This window comes from Oncorhynchus kisutch, linkage group LG28 (genome assembly GCF_002021735.2).
Source record: "Oncorhynchus kisutch isolate 150728-3 linkage group LG28, Okis_V2, whole genome shotgun sequence".
NCBI lineage: Eukaryota > Metazoa > Chordata > Actinopteri > Salmoniformes > Salmonidae > Oncorhynchus > Oncorhynchus kisutch.
The window spans coordinates 16,407,349-16,427,590 of record NC_034201.2 but is presented as its reverse complement, the minus strand read 5'-3'; the positions used below and the strand labels follow the sequence as shown (position 1 = coordinate 16,427,590).

The following is a 20,242-nucleotide window of genomic DNA, read 5'->3' as shown; positions in this document are numbered from 1 at the left end:
CGATGTGAACAAGTGTAAGCATCTTCTGACGGGTGGCTGGTTTCATCAGGTCTGTGGCAGCTTTGTGTCCTCGGGAAACCAGATAACCACGGTGGGATCCAGACAGGAGGAGTCTGAATGTTAGACGTCTTCTGATAGTGTCTGAAGGCCACAACACTCAACAGGTTTTAACACACACAGAGGTCTCCTGAAGGGGAGACCTTCCAGCTTACATGATGTATTTACCCCTTTAAAAGGCATAAGGCCTTGGTTTAACCTTATTCAAGGCCTATGACACAGCAGTGATACCACGAAAACATATCCATGTTTCCACCTCATCACCAGGTTTAGACCCATGTACAGTTCAACACAACTGAGGGTACAGGGGGTATTGAGAGGTGGTGATCGTCTGGAGGAGCGGAGGAATCTGGCCACCCCCTACGCTGAGGACTACAGGGATCAGCTTGTGAAGTCTGTCGGTGAAGGAGATGTCCCTACACACCGCTGACCTCGAGTGAGCTGGAGCCCTACTTCGAGGACCTGAAGAGCAGGTTCATGACCTTCTGTGATACCGTCGCCACAGCCATGAAGGCATAAAAACCTCAGATCCTGGTCAGACACACACTCCTCACAACAAGAAGTGCCGAGACTCGCACACACCAACTGTAGATTGTCTCCACGTAGTGGCCACCTTCACAGTGTGATTCCATCCACATGAACATGGCCTGTGTCATGCTTGGTGAAAGAAACTTGGTGTACCTGATAAAATATGGTCCTTGGATCTCTCCTCCAGACATCTTGTCAATGAAATACAAAAGGTCTCCAAAATACTGGTGTAATGGTTTTATTTTATCGTTCTTTCCTCACATATGTTAATTAAACAAGTCCAACTAGTTATTGCCATTTCCCTTCCACTGGAGTATTTCCTGCTCAATGAGTCATAATTCATATGTGACTTTTAGTAAGGCACTTATTAACATAACACTTTAGTGTATTTTTAGACATAGAAAAAAACATTTTACACAGAATCGTGGAAGTTAGAAACATTATAAAAACATAAATGCTTGGTAGTTAGAAATAACATGCATGTAACAGTTGATATAATTATGTCAGAGGGTATCAGAGGTATATTTGACAAGAAACACACTGCCTGTTCAAAAGGGCATACATAACAAACATGATATCCCTATGGGTTAAATCAGGAATGTTTAAAAGAAAGTGAGAAAATAAAAGTTCTGGTCAGTGCCAGATTATCACTGCAGTTGTTTTAACAAGATGTACTAAATGATTTACATGAAGTCAAGTCTAGATATAGGGATGAATAATATGAATGACTTGTGTTTATTGTGTCACATAGGTGAATAGTAATAAGTCACCATGACTGCTGTGTAGGTGAGAATCATATTCCACCATCTCCCACTTCAGTTCTGTGAAGCTGACCAGAACGTTATCCGTGTTCCTCTTTCCCTTCATGTCTTCTGTTGTGTTCTCCGTTCGGTCTGATCGGCTACTCCTCTCACTTTGCTGGACAGAAGGGACAGGCATTGTACTTGCTCGACTGCAGCCATACACTGATGCACTGAAACAGACAAACCATCAGCTAAAAGTGCCTCAGTAGTTTAAGAATGTAGAGTCAGGGTTATAGCAATGTAAAAAGAAAGCATCTTATTGTGCCTAGTATTGTGTACAATATGAGGAAGTCTTAGGGTAGGCCTCACCTCCTCATCAACACTGTAGTTTGCAGTAATAAGTGTTTTTTTTAGTGTAGGACTTACATCCTTATGTACAGTGTGTGCGCAGCTCATGGGGTGCTGGCTGTCTGCTTCCAAGTGTTTCTGGCACATCAAGCACAGCTTACGATTACTGACAGCCACAGGCTGGCGAGAGACAAGCAGTACATCAATAGGCAAACACACAAGAGTTATGTACATCTCGTCACCCAAGTCTAAAATTCTCTAACTATGGTTGTTAGTGCCCTCTGCAGGTTGGTAGTGGTTTGTACCTGTGGGGGCCTGGTCTGGAAGACCTGGGTCACTGCAGGTCTCTGAGGGGGATGTGTGGGTCTCTGGATGGGTCCTGGAGGGCGCTGGATTGGGTCTGGGTAGCCAGGAACGCCCCTGTCTGCAGAGGGAGGCCTGATAGGCCCTGGTGCCTTTGGAGGATAAGGGTTAGGTTTAGACTGGGGATCATTAACTGGATTCAGCCGTGGGCCAATTCTTTTCTTGTGCGGGTGGGTAGGGGCGCCGGACCATAATTGTAAATCATTTGTGACTGCAGATTGACTGCAAGAAGCCCAAACAGATATAATATTTGAATTAAAACATTAATTTCAAACCTTGCTTACATTTGTATATGATCACATAAGCAAAATGCACCCCCCCCAAAAAACAACAGTATTGTGTGGAGGCCTGTTGGGGAACCCTGGTTTAGACTGTGTTGGTGTGTGCACGAACACGTGTGCGTCTCAGTGTTAATGACTGTCCTACCGGTTTCTCATTTTGTGCCAGTCTCTGTGCCACCTGCTTTGTGACGTCATCAATCGACATGCCAGCCATGGTGCCCCGAGAATTCTTAATCTGCTGCAGAACTGACATAAGCTGGGTTCTGGAGGGAGAGAGGGAGAGAGAGGGAGGTAAACTGAAAGACCGTGGCTGCCAATACCGAGTTTTCGCCTACTCCCGGAAAACTTTGTCAAAGGTAAGGATCCGGATCACGTTCTGCGCACGTGTTATAGGAATGAGTGGTAAATGTCCTACTGGTGATATATGTCATGGGGAATTGATATACACTAACAATCAAATGCAAACAATTTATACAATAAAGTTATGAAACAATGAATGTGCACAAATTGGTGGGAGAGAGTGCATTCTGGAGAGAGAAGTCCATTGTGCAGCCACACTCCCCTTCTTTGACTGTGCCATCCCCGCGGTCTCTGCCTCTGCAATGGATTAGTTCACAGAGATGGGTGCGAATAAGACAGGTGTCTCATGTGCCATAATATATATATATATATATATATATATATATATATATATATACATACACACACACACACACACACACACACACATATATATATGCTACTTGTCAACTAAAAAAAATCTTGGTCGACGAACAGCCTATCGATCAAACAATCGACCAGTCAAATTATTGAGGTCAGCCCTAGTCCCTACACATTGCAATGGAGCAAAAACAATCAGCGTTGTGTGATAATGTAGGGACATTTTTATAGTTGCTGCCATTTCGTAGCCACTAGCCAGAGTTCATGAAGAAACAATGTAACTCCCCATTTGAGTTGATGATCTGCGTTTTAACCACAGTCCCTACTAACTGCTACTACTTCTCAACGATCATGCATCAAATCAAATGTATTTATAAAGCCCTTCTTACATCAGCTGATATCTCAAAGTGCTGTACAGAAACCCAGCCTAATACCCCAAACAGCAAGCAATGCAGGTGTAGAAGCACGTACCCATCGGTTCCACCTCTGGGCTGCCGAACGTTCTAGGCAACCCGAGCATGTGTATCCGGACCGGAAACCAGTCTGACAATGGGTTCGTTTAGCGTCGCGCAAAACACTATTATTCTTAACTACCGCTTTAGACTGCCTACGATGTCTGGTGAATATCTTCATAGTTATGTTGCCTTATCGTAGCGAGAGTTGCTGAAAAAAGAACTAGCCAATGTTTGCAATGATAATGAGAAAATATTCACTATTTGTTACTGCCTGTATGTCTTGCTTTGGTTTTATATGCTTGCCTAAATATACAACAGACAAAATAGTTTGTACAAACATGTCGCTCATGTATTCTGCGTACAACATGATAGCTGCATGTAGCCTAACACACCTCCTGAAAAAATAACCTGAAATCGAGCAGAAGCAGAGTGTGCATCAGCTACGTAATCTCTGTATCAATAGCCACGGCAAGTCAGGTTATAGCCACGGCAAGTCAGGTTATAGCCACGGCAAGTCAGGTTATAGCCACGGCAAGTCAGGTTATAGCCACGGCAAGTCAGGTTATAGCCACGGCAAGTCAGGTTATAGCCACGGCAAGTCAGGTTATAGCCACGGCAAGTCAGGTTATAGCCACGGCAAGTCAGGTTATAGCCACGGCAAGTCAGGTTATAGCCACGGCAAGTCAGGTTCCGGAAAAACTGGAACAGCAGCCACTCCATATTGATTAGTCTGCAAGATCTTTTACTGACCAGTACATTCAGAGTAAGTGACAGACTGATCTCACCTGTTGCACTGTGGAAATCTGTCTCCCAGTCTCTTCAGCAGATTGTCCAGTTTGCCAGCAGCGGGGGGGTTATTGGAGGGCAGGGACTGGGCGGAGGCCATGGTAGTGGTGGACTGGGAGACAGGTGGGGCGGCTGGGTGTTGGGCTAGAGCAGAGGCAGGGGGAGTGGAGGAGGGGGCAGGTGGGGGGGTTACTCTGGCTGGGGCTGTGAAAGCAGCACGGTGGTGCTGCTGGGATGTGAAGGTCATCCCCATGGCTTTAGGAGGGCCCATCTGGAAATGTTGAAAAGGGGGGCGGGGTGCATATCATCAGACTCATCAACAAGTCCACCTGGCATTGACTGTCTTCGTCAGAATCAATTGCACACACACCATGGGAACCTGGGGTAAGGGTGGTAATGTGATTCCAGGGAGGCTTTCCATTGGTTGGCCCTGTTGCAGCAAGTGAAGGTAATCCTTGAACTGATTCTGGGAGTGAGAAAGATGAGAGGGGACAGTCAATAAAGTGCCCTAGTTGTCTAGGGGCAGTTCAACCCCCTAGTGGAGTTCTTAACGCAGTCTAGCCGCTCTCTTGTCCCTCACCTGTAGTCCCACCAAACTGCTGTGAACCACAGCCACATTATTCTCCCACTCCAGCCTGTGGTGGTGCTGTTGGGAGGAGTCTAACCTGCAGACAGAGGGAACACAACCAATCACTGAACCACAGCCACATTATTCTCCCACTCCAGCCTGTGGTGCTGCTGTTGGGAGGAGTCTAACCTGCAGACAGAGGGAACACAACCAATCACTGAAGCACAGCCTTTATGGGAGAAGTTACAATATACAGACGATATCCAGCTTTGGTCATAAGGTCATGCTCAGTACAGTACCCAAGTGTGTTTATGTATTGGTCAGCCTCTTTCAGCCAGTCGTCCACCTCAGACATGGTCACATCTCTCTGCATTTCCAGAGCTGCAATCTGTTGAACATAATTCAGAATACAAATCAGCGTTAATCCCTGATTGTCTTTAAATCCAACTCCATGGAGACAAGTGTGGATAGCTGAATGAGAGTGAACGTTCAGGGTCATAGGGTTGTGATGGTTGACTTATTGAGTTAATAAATATGTACAGACTGACCTCCTCCTGTAGAGCTCTCTGTGTGGTCTCCTCTGACTCCTCCTGTAGATGCTCCATCTCAGTGTTCAGGTCTGCTAGCTCCCGCTCCCACATCAGCCTGGAGATGATCACAGTAGGTGTATTGTATCGCGAAATAATGTGGACTAGTATGTGGTGTCTATAGTTATGTTATAAGTGTAGGGGTAGGACTGTGACTTAGTGTCTTACTTCTCCTGGTTCTGCTCCTCTATCAGCAAAGCCAGCTTCCTGGTGGTCTCCTCCAGCTCCTGAGACAGTCTGGTAGAGGGACAAACAGAGGAACATGGCTGACAGGACATAATGTCACAGTTCTGTCTTTTTCCACCTTCTCACTTTCTCTCCTTTACCTGTTCCTCTCCTCCTCCATTTTGCTTTTCTCCATGCTGAGCTCCTGCTTCTTGACCGCAAAGTTCTTGCGGGTGGTCTTGCAGCAGTTCAGCTGAAGCTTCACATGCAGGGACTCAATTTTGTCCAGCAGCGCCTAAAAATATTAATGTTGTCACTCACAGGTTATAAGCCCAAAGACATAATGACACAATTAGGCTTATATAGTGCTTCCGGAAAGTGTTCAGACTGCTTTACTTTTTCCACATTTTCTTACGTTACAGCCTTATTCTACAATGGATTCAATTGTTTTATCCCCTAATCAATCTACACACAATACCCCATAATGACAAAGCAAAAACAGTTTAAATGTTTGTACATTTATATATATAAAAAAAAAAATACTGAAATATCACATTTACTTAAGTATTCAGACCCTTTACTCAGTACTTTGTTGAAGCACCATTGGCAGCGATTACAGCCACTAGTCTTCTTGGGTATGACGCTACAAGCTTGGCATACCTGTATTTAGGGAGTTTTTCCCATGCTTATCTGCAGATCCTCTCAAGCTCTGTCAGGTTGGATGGGGAGCATAGTTGCACAGCTATATTCAGGTCTCTCCAGAGCTGTTCAATCGGGTTCATGTCCGGGCTCTGGCTGGGACACTCAAAGACATTGAGACTTGTCCCGAAGCCACTCCTGTGTTGTCTTGTTGGAAGGTGAACCTTCACCCCAGTCTGAGGTCCTGAGCGCTTTACATCAAGGATCTCCATGTACTTTGCTCCGTTCATCTTTTCCTAACAATCCCAGTCCCTGAAAAACATCCCCACAGCATGACACTGCCACCACCATGCTTCACCTTAGGGATGGTGCCAGGTTTCGTGCAGACGTGACACTTGGCATTCAGGGCAAAAAGTTAAATCTTGGTTTCATCAGACCAGAGCATCTTGTCTCTTATGATCTGAGATTCTTAAGGTGCCTTTTGGCAAACTCCAAGCGGGCTGTCATGTACCTTTTATTGAGGAGTGGCTTTCGTCTAGCCACTCTACCATAAAGCCCGATTGGTGGAGAGCTGCAGAGATGGTTGTCCTTCTGGAAGGTTCTCCCATCTCCACAGAGAAACTCTGGAGCTCTGTAGAGTGACCATTGGGTCACGATTTCTCATTTTTGCTGGACGGCTAGGTCTAGGAACAGTCTTGGTGGTTCCAAACTTCTTCCATTTAAGAATGATGGAGGCCACTGTGTTCTTGGGGACCTTCAATGCTGCAGACCTTTTTTGGTACCATTCCCCAGATCTGTTCTTTGACACAATCCTGTCTCGGAGCTCAACCGATAATTCCTTCGACCTCATGGCTTGGTTTTTGCTCTGACATGCACTGTCAACTGTGGGACTTTATATAGACAGGTGTGTGCCTTTCCAAATCATGTCCAATCAATTTAATTTACCACAGGTGGACTCCAACCAAGTTGTAGAAACATCTCAATGATGATCAATGGAAACAGAATGCACCTGTGCTAAATTTTGAGTGTCATAGCAAACGGTCTGAATATTTATGTAAATAAGGTATCTGTTTTTAAAAATGTTAATACATTTGCAAACATTTCTGAAAACCTGTTATCGCTTTGTCATTATGGGGTACTGTGTGTAAATCGATCATTTGCATTTATTTAATACATTTTAGAATAAGGCTGCAACACAAAATGTGGAAAAAGTCAAGGGTTACTTTCCGAATGCAGCCTACAGTACAGAGACGTGTGAACAGACCTGCTGCTGGTGGACCCCCTCATCCTTCTTCTGCACCAGACTGTCTACTTGGCTGCCATGATCAGCCTCATCCTCCTCCTGGTGCTTCATCAGCTCCTCATACTGCATGGCCAGGTGGGTGCTGTACTCATCCACTGACCGCTGCAGAGAGAGGGAAGAAAGGAGAAAGAGCATGAGGGAGAGAGAGGGGAAGGGAGGAAAGATAGGAAAAAGAGAGTGAGGGAGGGTGGAAAGAGGAGAAAGAGAGAGGAGAAATGTAAGGAGAGAGAGTAAAAATGAAAAAGGTTGTCAACGTCTGTGACACACAGATAGAAGTTGTGTGTGTTACCACAATAATTGCCCCAGGTATGCACCCAGAGTGAATACATTACCATCAGTGACTCCCAATCCAGATCGGTGTTAACATCTTTGTCTGCTGTCCAGGCGTCTGTCTGCAAGATACCAAACACTTAGGATTACTTGCTGTCACATATGCTCACGATTCACTTTCGTAAATGACTGCTGTCCTATACCAACGTATACTACCTGAACGCCTTGCCCCTCCTGCTTCTTCTTGTGAGTGACATGCTGTCCATCTCCCGAGGCCAGCTTGTCCAGCTCCCCTACAGATTCCGAGGGGTAGCCAGGCTCGGACCAGGGGTTGGACTGGTTGGACCAGGGGTTGTATTGCTGCTCAGGGTTTCCCGTGGCGGAGGTTTCGCTGGGAGACAGAGCTAGGGTAAATATTTGGTGAGGTACTCTGCTCTTGATATACCAGCATGTCATCACCCACTCCTCATTAGCAACTACCCCTACGATAACAGTCACCGCACTTACCGCGCCATGTCCTCCTCCAGCGCCAATCCCCAGTCGATGTCGTCCATCGTTTGCTAGCTAGCTAGCTAGTTAGTTAGTTTCTTCGACGACAAATGAAAATGAAACAGCGGTAAGATGGTTAGGAAACTGAAACTTAAATGACAACGTACATCTTAGTAGTCATCAAAAACGGCCAATTCATATTTTGAATTGTTTGTTTCCTCATCCCACGTTGGAAAATTATAAACATTGCACGTTTGATGACGTGCACTTCCGGGTAAACACACGCAGATCATTGCTACGCTTGCGCAAGCGCCGTCCAAATTAGTTTATTCATAATGTTTGACATTCTTGTGATTCATGTTGTCCAGAGAGAGGTGAGTTTGTTGTGAAGGTATGCAAACATGGTATGATTGGTAGACAAATAATGTAGCTTCAAATGATGTAAATTGTAATTCCTACATGACCACTACAGAAGTGTCATAGTAAAAAGTGTTCGGCCTACATGTGAAAATGTCATGGGATGCATTTACTGTATTTATTGGTAGTTGGTAGACCACTGATGGAATCCATATCCTGGGCCCTGTTTCAGAAAGCAGGTTTAACAAACTCTGAGTTTTAAACCTGAACTCTGGGTTGACTAACTCTGAGCTGTCAAACTCAAGAGTTTTCATTCTCAGAACAGGTGATAACTCAGAGTTGATTGAACTAATTGTTAAATTAACCCTGAGTGAAGCATGTGCATGAGGAGATAAAAATCCCTCATCAATGGAACACAGATAACATGATTCATCATAGCAACACAGATAACATGATTCATCATAGCAACACAGATAACATGATTCATCATAGCAACACAGATAACATGATTCATCATAGCAACAGGAGAAAAACGGGCTTGAACCTCCTACTTCTCCCCAGTGGAGTTAGAAATATTAATGAATGCGTATGCAGAATATGAGTTTATATTTATTTTTAAAAGAAATACAGTAGCAGCAGCAAAAGAGCGTGAGCTGGTGTGGCAGAAAATTGCTGACCGAGTCAATGAGTATTAATTGAAAAAAATATATAAGTTTTTATCTCGGGTGTTCCACTTATTCAACATTTTATATATTTTGTGTGTGTGTGTGTATATATATGTGTTTTAATATTTATGCAGGTGCAACCCAACAGGCACAAAACGTACTTGGCAGCAACTGAAGATGAAATGTAAAAATATACTTCCAACTGGTAAGGTATAATTTCATTACAAGGACTTGTGATGTTGTTTAGCCTACCCTACCCAATTAAACAGCATTCAGTAGCTACATTCAACATGTGATATATTTAAGTAGTTAGTGAAATTGCCTAAGCAAAAAAAGTACATTTGTCAGCCATCCCAACATTGCCAGTATTTCATATTGTCTATTGGAAAGTAACACCTAAATGCCTTTTTACATGTCTCCAAATTTGTGCTTACTGGACATGTTCAAATTTGACCTCCATTATAGCCAATAGAAAAAGTCTGAGGGATGAAATACAGGTGAGGGTTCACCTGAGGCTGAGTAGATGGCCCTCAGTCAAAACAGTGGGGGACCTATTGCTGAAGGCATCACTGAATTCCCCCCCCCATAGGACAAGGGCCTACATAAGAGGTTAGTTATTCAAATTAATGATATGTACATTAATCTTTTTGACAGTGTTACCTCAGTGACACCCACCCATCCATCCATATTAGACACAACTTGGCACACAGATTTTTTTTGTAGCGGTACAATTCTTTGTAATTGACGACTGTTACTTTTTCAGTTGTCCTTCAGACATCATAATCTATTTTAAGGTGACTCCGAGTTATACATTCGGAAATATGATGTGGCCTACACACTGGTGTAAAAAAAATATTAAAATGAGTGGGACACAATCATGAAGTGGAACGACATTTATTGGATATTCAAACTTTTTTAACAAATCAAAAACTTAAAAATTGGGCGTGCAAAATTATTCAGCCCCCTTAAGTTAATACTTTGTAGCGCCACCTTTTGCTGCGATTACAGCTGTAAGTCGCTTGGGGTATGTCTCTATCAGTTTTGGAAAAATATTAAAATGAGGTGTGGCACTTTTCTGGGTAAAGTTATAATTGAACTGACTAATCTTCATCTTCTACCAGGTACTGAAGGTGTAATCTGTCTGGTGGAGCCTTAAGGCATAAGACCTCCATTTAGCTGGAAGTACTCTTAATACTCCACAGATTTGTCATAATGGGTTAGAGTAGAACCAAAATGGTTCATTTTCATTACAGGAGAATGATGGAGACACCTTGTCAGCTGCCACAGAGAGGGAAGATACAGAGAGGTCTATTGAGGTTTACACCTTAACAATAACATCGAACAGTTGATGATAGTGTTGTACCATAATAAAACTTGGTACCTTATTTTTCTCTAACAGCAATGCTGGAATTTACAATGAGGAAGAGGGGGGGTCCATCCACTTCCACAGCACAACTTACCTCCTCCGTAAGATGTTGTTCAGCATTGGCCCATTACTTAGAATGAAACTAAGTAGACCTGGCACTGTGAAATTCAATGTCATTTTGTGTTCCTATAGCTCCCTGTGAAACAGCTGTACAGGGTGTACTTAGAGAAACAAATTGACAAATGTAATTTAGAAATTGTCCACAAGGCTGCAGATGCAAAAGATAAAAATAGAACTGCTGGAACATCAGTTAGAGGTGGATGGTGGATGATTTTACTTGTTTGAACAACATAAAACAATACTAACTACTGTACTGCATTTGTACTTGCAGGAAATAAAGAAGACTTCATAAAAAGAAAGGCATATTGTCTTAATTTGACACTGGGGAGGTGAAGGGTCAATCAGAAATGATGGTAGCATATTGTGTCTCTGACTGTCTCTCATGTGTCAGCGGGGTGGCCAGGATCGTTATCAGGATCGTTCACTGGTTGAGTAGGACATTGTTCTCCTCTAATTGTGGTAATATTGTGGAGAATCACACATGAGGTCACATGCCCTTTCTGGGGTGACCCTGAGCCTTCGAAGGCACTGGAACCGGGCCTTGAGCATCCCAATGGTCATCTCTACCCTGGCTCGTGTCTTGCAGTGAGCCAAGTTATAACGTTGCTGTGGGCCGTGCTCAGGATCAGGGTAAGGGCTCAGCAAATAGGGCTGGCAGGGGTACCCTCTGTCACGAGTAGGTAACCATCCAACTCTCCTATGATAATACGAGGATACAGTTCATTTTTGGTTGCAATCGAAATAAACAAAATATTGATATAATAGGATATAGCTATATATAACTCACCACGGGCAAATCTAACTCTGTGTACACTCATGAACAATTTGCGAGTCATGCACAGACCCAGGCCACTTTGCTTCCACGATGCTGATGTGGGCTGCATCACATATGATCTTCACAGTGCAGAACAGTAATTAGCTGTATTGTGATGTAACTTTCATTTGGAATGCTAAAGGCTACTATTTAGGCCTACTTGCACAGTAATGCTGTGGAAAGACTTCCTGTTCACAGCTGTGATAGGAATATAAGTGCCATCTAAGCAGCCAATCACACCTGGAAACCCTCACATATATCAAATGAACTGATTAGTGCTTCATGTCTCGAAGCTTCATACTAAGTAAATTAATTATTGCTTAGACTGATACCTGCAATTCTGTGGATTTCTTCTTTGTTGATTCTTGTGGGTCTGTGACTTGTGAACACCACAAAAGTGTACAGTAAATGTTTCAGTGCAAGTCACATGTGACAGCCTGACAGATGGTTGCCTTGGAAATATGCTCAGCATCACCGACATCATATAGAAAACTCCCGTTGATCGATTGTACAGAAACACTCAAACAGATAATTATCAGGGAATGATAAAACATCCAAACATGGTCTGATTACCCTCTCCCGATGGAGATTTCTGCAGAGTGTTTGTGCTTCAATATCAACTAGCTCTTCAAGAAAAGGGCACGCCATGTCTGACACCTCCTGCAGGCTTTAGCTAAAGAGGAGGAGAAACTCAGGGTTAGTTGAAAACCTTCCAGGGAGCAGGTTGGCTTCACAGAGTAGTATGTTGCCATAGTAACTGACTCAGAGTTGAGCTGAACTGGCTTTGTGAAACAGAAAACCCAGAGTTTCCTTCAACTCTGAGTCAACTCACTCTGAGTTTTCACTAAACCCACTTTCTGAAACGGCCCTGGATGACTACAACACTAAGTCTAGTATCTAATTCCGCGTTCAAGTGCTAGTCAGAACAAGGAAACTCAAATGTTCGACTTGCTAACTATTTGTCATTATACATGTTCAACGAATCAGCAAGTCGGAAATTTCAGCGTCTCATAGGTTCAACCTGCATGTGAACATGGCATATCTACAGCTAACCTAACCAAATATTGTCTATTGACAAGATAGTCAAGTGACCACATTAACAATGGAAATGCATGTCCTCAAAGATGGAAGGCAGGCAGGAGGAGGATAGATCAGGTGGGACCATTCTAGCCAACGAGGGCAGTTACACGTGTGAACAACAAGCCATAGAGATACATACAACTTTGTATCTGTGCCATTATACTATAGCGTCTGTGACAGCACAGGCAGCGCCATTGAGGCCCTCTCAATTTTCAAGTAATACATTTTCTTTTTCATTGGCTGATTGCTCCCAACTCATAAGAATACCCACCAAGTAGACTACTTAATAATTGTGGAAGCTCTCAATGGCAATGTCAAATCAAAATCTAATTTATTTATATAGCCCTTCGTACATCAGCTGATACATTCTGCTGTACAGAAACCCAGCCTAAAACCCCAAACAGCAAGCAATGCAGGTGTAGAAGCACGGTGGCTAGGAAAAACTCCCTAGAAAGGCCAAAACCTAGGAAGAAACCTAGAGAGGAACCAGGCTATGTGGAGTCGCCAGTCCTCTTCTGGCTGTGCCGGGTGGAGATTATAACAGAACATGGCCAAGATGTTCAAATGTTCATAAATGATCAGCATGGTCAAATAATAATAATCACAGGCAGAACAGTTGAAACTGGAGCAGCAGCACGGCCAGGTGGACTGGGGACAGCAAGGAGTCATCATGTCAGGTAGTCCTGAGGCATGGTCCTAGGGCTCAGGTCCTCCGAGAGAGAGAGAGAATTAGAGAGAGCACACTTAAATTCACACAGGACACCGAATAGGACAGAAGTACTCCAGATATAACAAACTGACCCTAGCCCCCCGACACATAAACTACTGCAGCATAAATATTGGAGGCTGAGACAGGAGGGGTCAGGAGACACTGTGGCCCCATCCGAGGACACCCCCGGACAGGGCCAAACAGGAAGGATATAACCCCACCCACTTTGCCAAAGCAAAGCCCCCACACCACTAGAGGGATATCTTCAACCACCAACTTACCATCCTGAGACAAGGCCGAGTATAGCCCACAAAGATCTCCGCCACGGCACAACCCAAGGGGGGGCGCCAATGTCCATACTAAAGCGGTTTATATCCAGTATGAGCCCTCTATCTTCTCTATGACAACAATACAGTTGCCAAAATGCCACGTGCGTCCACTTATATCAGTGCATTCATAACAACCAAACCATTACGAAACTGATCTTTAATCAAATAGGCCCCACGTAGGAAATTAGCAAGTATTTTTTTTTATTGTTGACCACATTCGACACTCATTGAACTCCATACAAAAAAATCCTCACTTCATGGGCTTATTTTCGTGGACAGATTTTGGGCTGAGTAAAACGTCTCGCTTCGCCTCTCCCTTTCTGACCTAACGTAGCAGGCGTAAAAGAAACTAGCAAACCTCACAGCCACTAGAGGGCATAACCTATTGTCAATCATTTTTTTCTCTGACTTCTGCTTAAAATGAATGAACCATAGTGAACACACACTGCTGTCCCTGAACAAGTGATTGATAGACAGCCAGGCACTCTTTACACCACCTGACTCCAGTGCTAATCTCTTGTCCTGACCTAGACTATGGAAATCATAATCTCTACAAATATATTTTTTGTTGACCAAATTCAACACTGTCATTGACCTACATACAAATATGTTCATGGACAGATTTTGGGCAGAGTAAAACTTATTGCGTCCGCTCTGGCTAGTTTCATGTTACTTCACATTCCCCGGTTCTAATACTTCTGGGAAAATGTGTCTTAACTAATTATTGGGAAAAACACTGTTATAGCCTACTGTCTGTGGGTAGATAGGCCTACAGTATATGCTTAGGATATAGGCGTACAATGATTGACATGGAATATAGATATTTTGACCACAAATCAGATGTAAATTATTGACATATTGTAGGTAGACTCCATAATGTGTGTATACAATGGTTTTCAGAAGAAATAAAAACAATTGGGGGGAGGTTCTGCTGTGATAGGCTAAAATAAATGCTGATAGTGATCTCCAGAGAGGGGAAGGAAGAGGTGAGGAGATGTAGAGGAGGAGCTGCAATGACTGCTTTGCTTACTGTTTGCTGTTTCCCTGGTGACCAAGTCATATCTGATGGTCATGATAAAGATAGCACCTCTACAGACGGTATCTACATTGAACAAAAATAGAAACACAACATATAAAGTGTTGGTCCAATGTTTCTTGAGCTTATTTCTCTCAAATGTTGTGAACAAATTTGTTTCCATCACCTGAGAGTGAGAATTTCTCCTTTGCCAAGATAATCCATCTAGGGGGTGCTGAGGAGTATTCCTGTAATAAAGCCCTTTTGTGGGGGAAAAAGTGGGTGGGCCTATGTCCTCCCAGGCCCACCTATAGCTCCACCCCTGCCCAGCCATGTGAAATCCATAGATTAGGGCCTAATGAATTTATTTAAATCGACTGATTTCCTTATATGAGCTGTAACTCAGTCAAATCTTTTTAATTGTTGCATGTTGCGTTTTATATTTTTGTTCAGCATAACTAAGCATTCACATTGTCTCAAGATGCTGAAATAAATAAATAATATTTCTCCACTCCTATTTCAGAGTACATTTGTCCTACATTTGGTGTATACTTTTATGGCTAGAAATGCTTAAGGCTATGTGAGACGTTATAGACCTACAGTCATTGTCAATATTTCAGTTTCCATTTAACCCATCTGAAAGTAGGCTGCTACAGTTCCCTTGAACTTCCCTATTTGAAGTCCCGTCTTGCGACTCTTGAATGTGTATAGCACCTCACAATCATCCTCTTTTACCACTTCACCAAATCTTTCCAAAACATATTAGTCTACTTTTCTGGACATTTCTTCTCTTTATTTTTAACTCTCCATTTCACAGCTTTTCGCGTATTGAATTATACTCAGACATTTCCCTTTTTGCTTCCGTGGATTGACGTTAACTTTTTCTGCCTGTTCCCAAAAGCGATTGGCATGTAGGCTAACCTGGTTTGTGCACTTCTTTTTTTACTTATTTTGTACATAATGTTGCCGCTACCGTCTCTTATGACCGAAAATAACTTCTAGACATCATGACTACGATTACTCACCACGGACTAGCAGAATCCTTTTTTTCCTTTCACGACTCTGACGAGAAAAAAGCGAATGATATACTGCTTCCTCGGGAACAGGCCCCGATCCCCGTGATCTGCGTGAAGAAGAGGTGGAGAAAGAGGGGCCTTCTGAGAATTTGTAGGCATTTGAATAAACCCCCACTTCCCTCCATTCTGCTAGCAAACGTGCAATCCTTGGAGAATAAAATCGACGAGTTACGAGGAAGATTAAACTACCAACGGGACATAAAAAAACTGTAACATCTTATACTTCACAGAGTCGTGGCTGAACGACGACAATATCAACATACAGGTGGCTGGTTATACGATGTACCGGCAGGATAGAACAGTGGCGTCTGGTAAGACAAGGGGAGGTGGACTATGTATTTTTGTAAATAACAGCTGGTGCACGATATCTAAGGAAGTCTCTAGATATTGCTCGCCTGGGGTAATGTATCTCATTAAAAGCTGTAGACCACACTACCTACCGAGAGAGTTTTCATCTGTATTCTTTGTAGCGGTTTACATGCCACCACAATCAGAGGCTGGCACTAAGACGGCATTGAATGAGCTGTATTCCACCATAAGCAAACAAGAAAATGCTCATCCAGAGGCGGTGCTCCTAGTAGCCGGGGACTTTAATGCAGGGAAATATAAATCCGTTTTACAAAATTTCTATCAGCCTGTTAAATGTGCAACCAGAAGAAAAATAACTCTGGACCACCTATACTCCACACACAGAAACGCATACAAAGCTCTCCCTCGCCCTCTTTTTGGCAAATCTAACTATAATTATATCCTCCTGATTCCTGCTTACAACTACAAATGAAAGCAGGAAGCACCCATGACTAGATCAATAAAAAAGTGGTCAGATGAAGCAGATGCTAAGCTACAGGACTGTTTTGCTAGTACAGACTGGAATATGTTCCGGGATTCCTCAGATGGCATTGAGGAGGACACCACATCAGTCATTGGCTTCATCCATAAGTGCATCGATGGCATCGTCCCCACAGTGTCCGTACGTACATACCCCAACCAGAAGCCATGGATTACAGGCAGCATCCGCACTGAGCTAAAGGCTAGAGCTGCCGCTTTCAAAGAGCGGGACTCTAACTCGGAAGCTTATAAGAAATCCCGCTATGCCCTCCGGCGCACCAGGCCAAGCTTCAATACAGGACTAAGATTGAATCGTACTACACCGGCTCTGATGCTCATCAGATGTGGAAGGGCTTGCAAACCTTGGTGTCCACATCAACAACAAACTAGAATGGTCCAAACACACCAAGACAGTCGTGAAGAGGGCACGACAAAGCCTATTTCCCCTCAGGAAACTAAAAAGATTTGGCATGGGTCCTGAGATCCTCAAAAGGTTCTACAGCTACAACATCGAGAGCACTGGTTGCATCACTGCCTGGTACGGCAATTGCTCGGCCTCCGACCACAAGGCACTACAGAGGGTAGTTCTGCCATCCAGAACTACCCTCTAAGCTGCCTGCCATCCAGGACCTCTACACCAGGCGGTGTCAGAGGAAGGCCCTAAAAATTGTCAAAGACCCCAGCCACCCCAGTCATAGACTGTTCTCTCTACTACCACATGGCAAGCGTTACCGGAGTGCCAAGTCTAGGACAAAAAGGCTTCTCAACAGTTTTTACCCCCAAGCCATAAGACTCCTGAACAGGTAATCAAATGACTACCCAAACTATTTGCATTGTGTTCCCTCCCAACCCCTCTTTTTACACTGCTGCTACTAACACTGAAACATGCACGAGAGCACCAGCACCAGTCTTCACTGACATTTTCAACCTTTACCTGCCCGTCTGTAATATCAACATGTTTTAAGCAGACCACCATAGTGCCCGTGCCCAAGAACACTAAAATGAAATGTTTACAAACAAGCCCCTAACCAACAATGCAGTTTAAAAAAATACAGATAAGAATAAGAGATAAAAGTAACAAGTAATTAAAGAGCAGCAGTAAAAAAGCAGTAGCGAGACTATATACAGGGGGTACCAGTACAGAGTCAATGTGGAGACTATATACAGGGGGTACCAGTACAGAGTCAATGTGGAGACTATATACAGGGGGGTACCAGTACAGAGTCAATGTGGAGACTATATACAGGGGGTACCAGTACAGAGTCAATGTGGAGACTATATACAGGGGGGTACCAGTACAGAGTCAATGTGGAGACTATATACAGGGGGTACCAGTACAGAGTCAATGTGGAGACTATATACAGGGGGTACCAGTACAGAGTCAATGTGGAGACTATATACAGGGGGGTACCAGTACAGAGTCAATGTGGAGACTATATACAGGGGGTACCAGTACAGAGTCAATGTGGAGACTATATACAGGGGGGTACCAGTACAGAGTCAATGTGGAGACTATATACAGGGGGGTACCAGTACAGAGTCAATGTGGAGACTATATACAGGGGGTACCAGTACAGAGTCAATGTGGAGACTATATACAGGGGGGTACCAGTACAGAGTCAATGTGGAGACTATATACAGGGGGTACCAGTACAGAGTCAATGTGGAGACTATATACAGGGGGGTACCAGTACAGAGTCAATGTGGAGACTATATACAGGGGGGTACCAGTACAGAGTCAATGTGGAGACTATATACAGGGGGTACCAGTACAGAGTCAATGTGGAGACTATATACAGGGGGTACCAGTACAGAGTCAATGTGGAGACTATATACAGGGGGGTACCAGTACAGAGTCAATGTGGAGACTATATACAGGGGGTACCAGTACAGAGTCAATGTGGAGACTATATACAGGGGGGTACCAGTACAGAGTCAATGTGGAGGTTATATACAGGGGGTACCAGTACAGAGTCAATGTGGAGGTTATATACAGGGGGTACCAGTACAGAGTCAATGTGGAGACTATATACAGGGGGTACCAGTACAGAGTCAATGTGGAGACTATATACAGGGGGGTACCAGTACAGAGTCAATGTGGAGACTATATACAGGGGGGAACCAGTACAAAGTCAATGTGGAGACTATATACAGGGGGTACCAGTACAGAGTCGATGTGGAGACTATATACAGGGGGGTACCAGTACAGAGTCAATGTGGAGACTATATACAGGGGGTACCAGTACAGAGTCAATGTGGAGACTATATACAGGGGGGGAACCAGTACAAAGTCAATGTGGAGACTATATACAGGGGGTACCAGTACAGAGTCAATGTGGAGACTATATACAGGGGGGTACCAGTACAGAGTCAATGTGGAGACTATATACAGGGGGGTACCAGTACAAAGTCAATGTGGAGACTATATACAGGGGGTACCAGTACAGAGTCAATGTGGAGACTATATACAGGGGGTACCAGTACAGAGTCGATGTGGAGACTATATACAGGGGGGTACCAGTACAGAGTCAATGTGGAGACTATATACAGGGGGTAACAGTACAGAGTCAATGTGGAGACTATATACAGGGGGGTACCAGTACAGAGTAAATGTGGAGACTATATACAGGGGGGTACCAGTACAGAGTCAATGTGGAGACTATATACAGGGGGTACCAGTACAGAGTCAATGTGGAGACTATATACAGGGGGGGTACCGATACAGAGTCAATATGCGAGGGCGCCGGTTAGTTGAGATAGTATGTACATGTAGGTAGAGTTATTAAAGTGACTATGCATAGATGACAACAGAGAGTAGCAGTGGTGTTAAGAGGGGGGGGGGGGGGGGGCAATAAAAAAGAGTCTGGGTAGCCATTTGACTAGATGTTCAGGAGTCTTATGGCTTGGGGGTAGAAGCTGTTTAGAAGCCTCTTAGGCCTAGACTTGACGCTCCGGTATCGCTTGCCGTGCAGCAGTAGAGACAACAGTCTATGACTAGGGTGGCTGGAGTCTTTGACAATTGTTAGGGACTTCCGCTGACATCGCTTCGTATAGAGGTCCTGGATGGCAGGAAGCTTAATGTACTGGGCCGTACGCAGTACCCTCTGTAGTGCCTTGCGGTCGGAGGCCGAGCAGTTGCCATACCAGGCAGTGATGCAACCAGTCAAGATGCTCTCGATGGTGCAGCTTTGTAACTTTGACCCCTGCCACATCTTTTCAGTCTCTTGAGGGAGAATAGGCTTTGTCGTGTCCTCTTCACGACTGTCCTGGTGTGTTTGGACCATGATGGTTTGTTGGTGATGTGGACACCAAGGAACTTGAAACTCTCAACCTGCTCCACTACAGCCCCATCGATGAGAATGGAGGCATGCTCAGTCCTCTTTTTCCTGTAGTCCACAATCATCTCCTTTGTCTTGATCACGTTGAGGGAGAGATTGTTGTCCTGGCACTACATAGCCAGGTCTCTGACATCCTCCCTATAGGCTGTCTTGTTGTTGTCGGTGATCAGGCCTACCACTGTTGTGTAATCTGTCAACTTAATGATGGTGTTGGAGTCGTGCTTGGCCATGTAGTCATGAGTGAACAGGGAGTCCCGAAGGGGACTGAGCACGCACACCTGCGGGGCCACCGTGTTGAGGATC

General features: G+C 44.2%; 1 protein-coding gene and 1 long non-coding RNA gene across 3 annotated transcripts; one reads left to right on the top strand and one right to left on the bottom strand.

The window, feature by feature from the left end:
* Positions 1–808: 808 nt before the first annotated feature.
* LOC109872981 (RING finger protein 214) lies at positions 809–8,523 on the bottom strand. The gene is made up of 15 exons (XM_020464433.2): positions 8,261–8,523; positions 7,970–8,144; positions 7,816–7,875; positions 7,445–7,585; positions 5,703–5,836; positions 5,545–5,613; positions 5,338–5,434; positions 5,089–5,177; positions 4,802–4,886; positions 4,592–4,687; positions 4,221–4,492; positions 2,466–2,583; positions 1,982–2,131; positions 1,755–1,856; positions 809–1,558 (listed from the first exon to the last, which is right to left on the bottom strand). Exons 1-15 carry the CDS (start codon positions 8,305–8,307, stop codon positions 1,496–1,498), a joined length of 1,698 nt encoding a protein of 565 aa, XP_020320022.1. The 5' UTR covers positions 8,308–8,523; the 3' UTR covers positions 809–1,495.
* LOC109872982 (uncharacterized) lies at positions 8,509–10,732 on the top strand. Of its 2 annotated transcripts, none has more exons than XR_002252536.2 (3): positions 8,509–8,616; positions 9,399–9,469; positions 10,664–10,732. It is a non-coding gene; the product is annotated as an uncharacterized LOC109872982 (long non-coding RNA). The 2 variants fall into 2 exon arrangements; XR_002252537.2 differs by lacking the exon at positions 10,664–10,732 and adding an exon at positions 9,730–10,044.
* The last annotated feature ends 9,510 nt before the right edge of the window (positions 10,733–20,242 follow it).

Bases quoted from the DNA above. Each gene is read 5' to 3' on its own strand.
- LOC109872981 (XM_020464433.2), bottom strand. From the start codon at position 8,307: ATGGACGACATCGACTGGGGATTGGCGCTGGAGGAGGACATGGCGCG. The intron at 5,614-5,702 runs GTAAAGGAGAGA...TCCCTCTACCAG, and splicing joins ATGGAGGAGGAGAGGAACAG to ACTGTCTCAGGAGCTGGAGG. The intron at 1,559-1,754 runs GTAAGTCCTACA...TGTCTGTTTCAG, and splicing joins CACACACTGTACATAAGGAT to TGCATCAGTGTATGGCTGCA.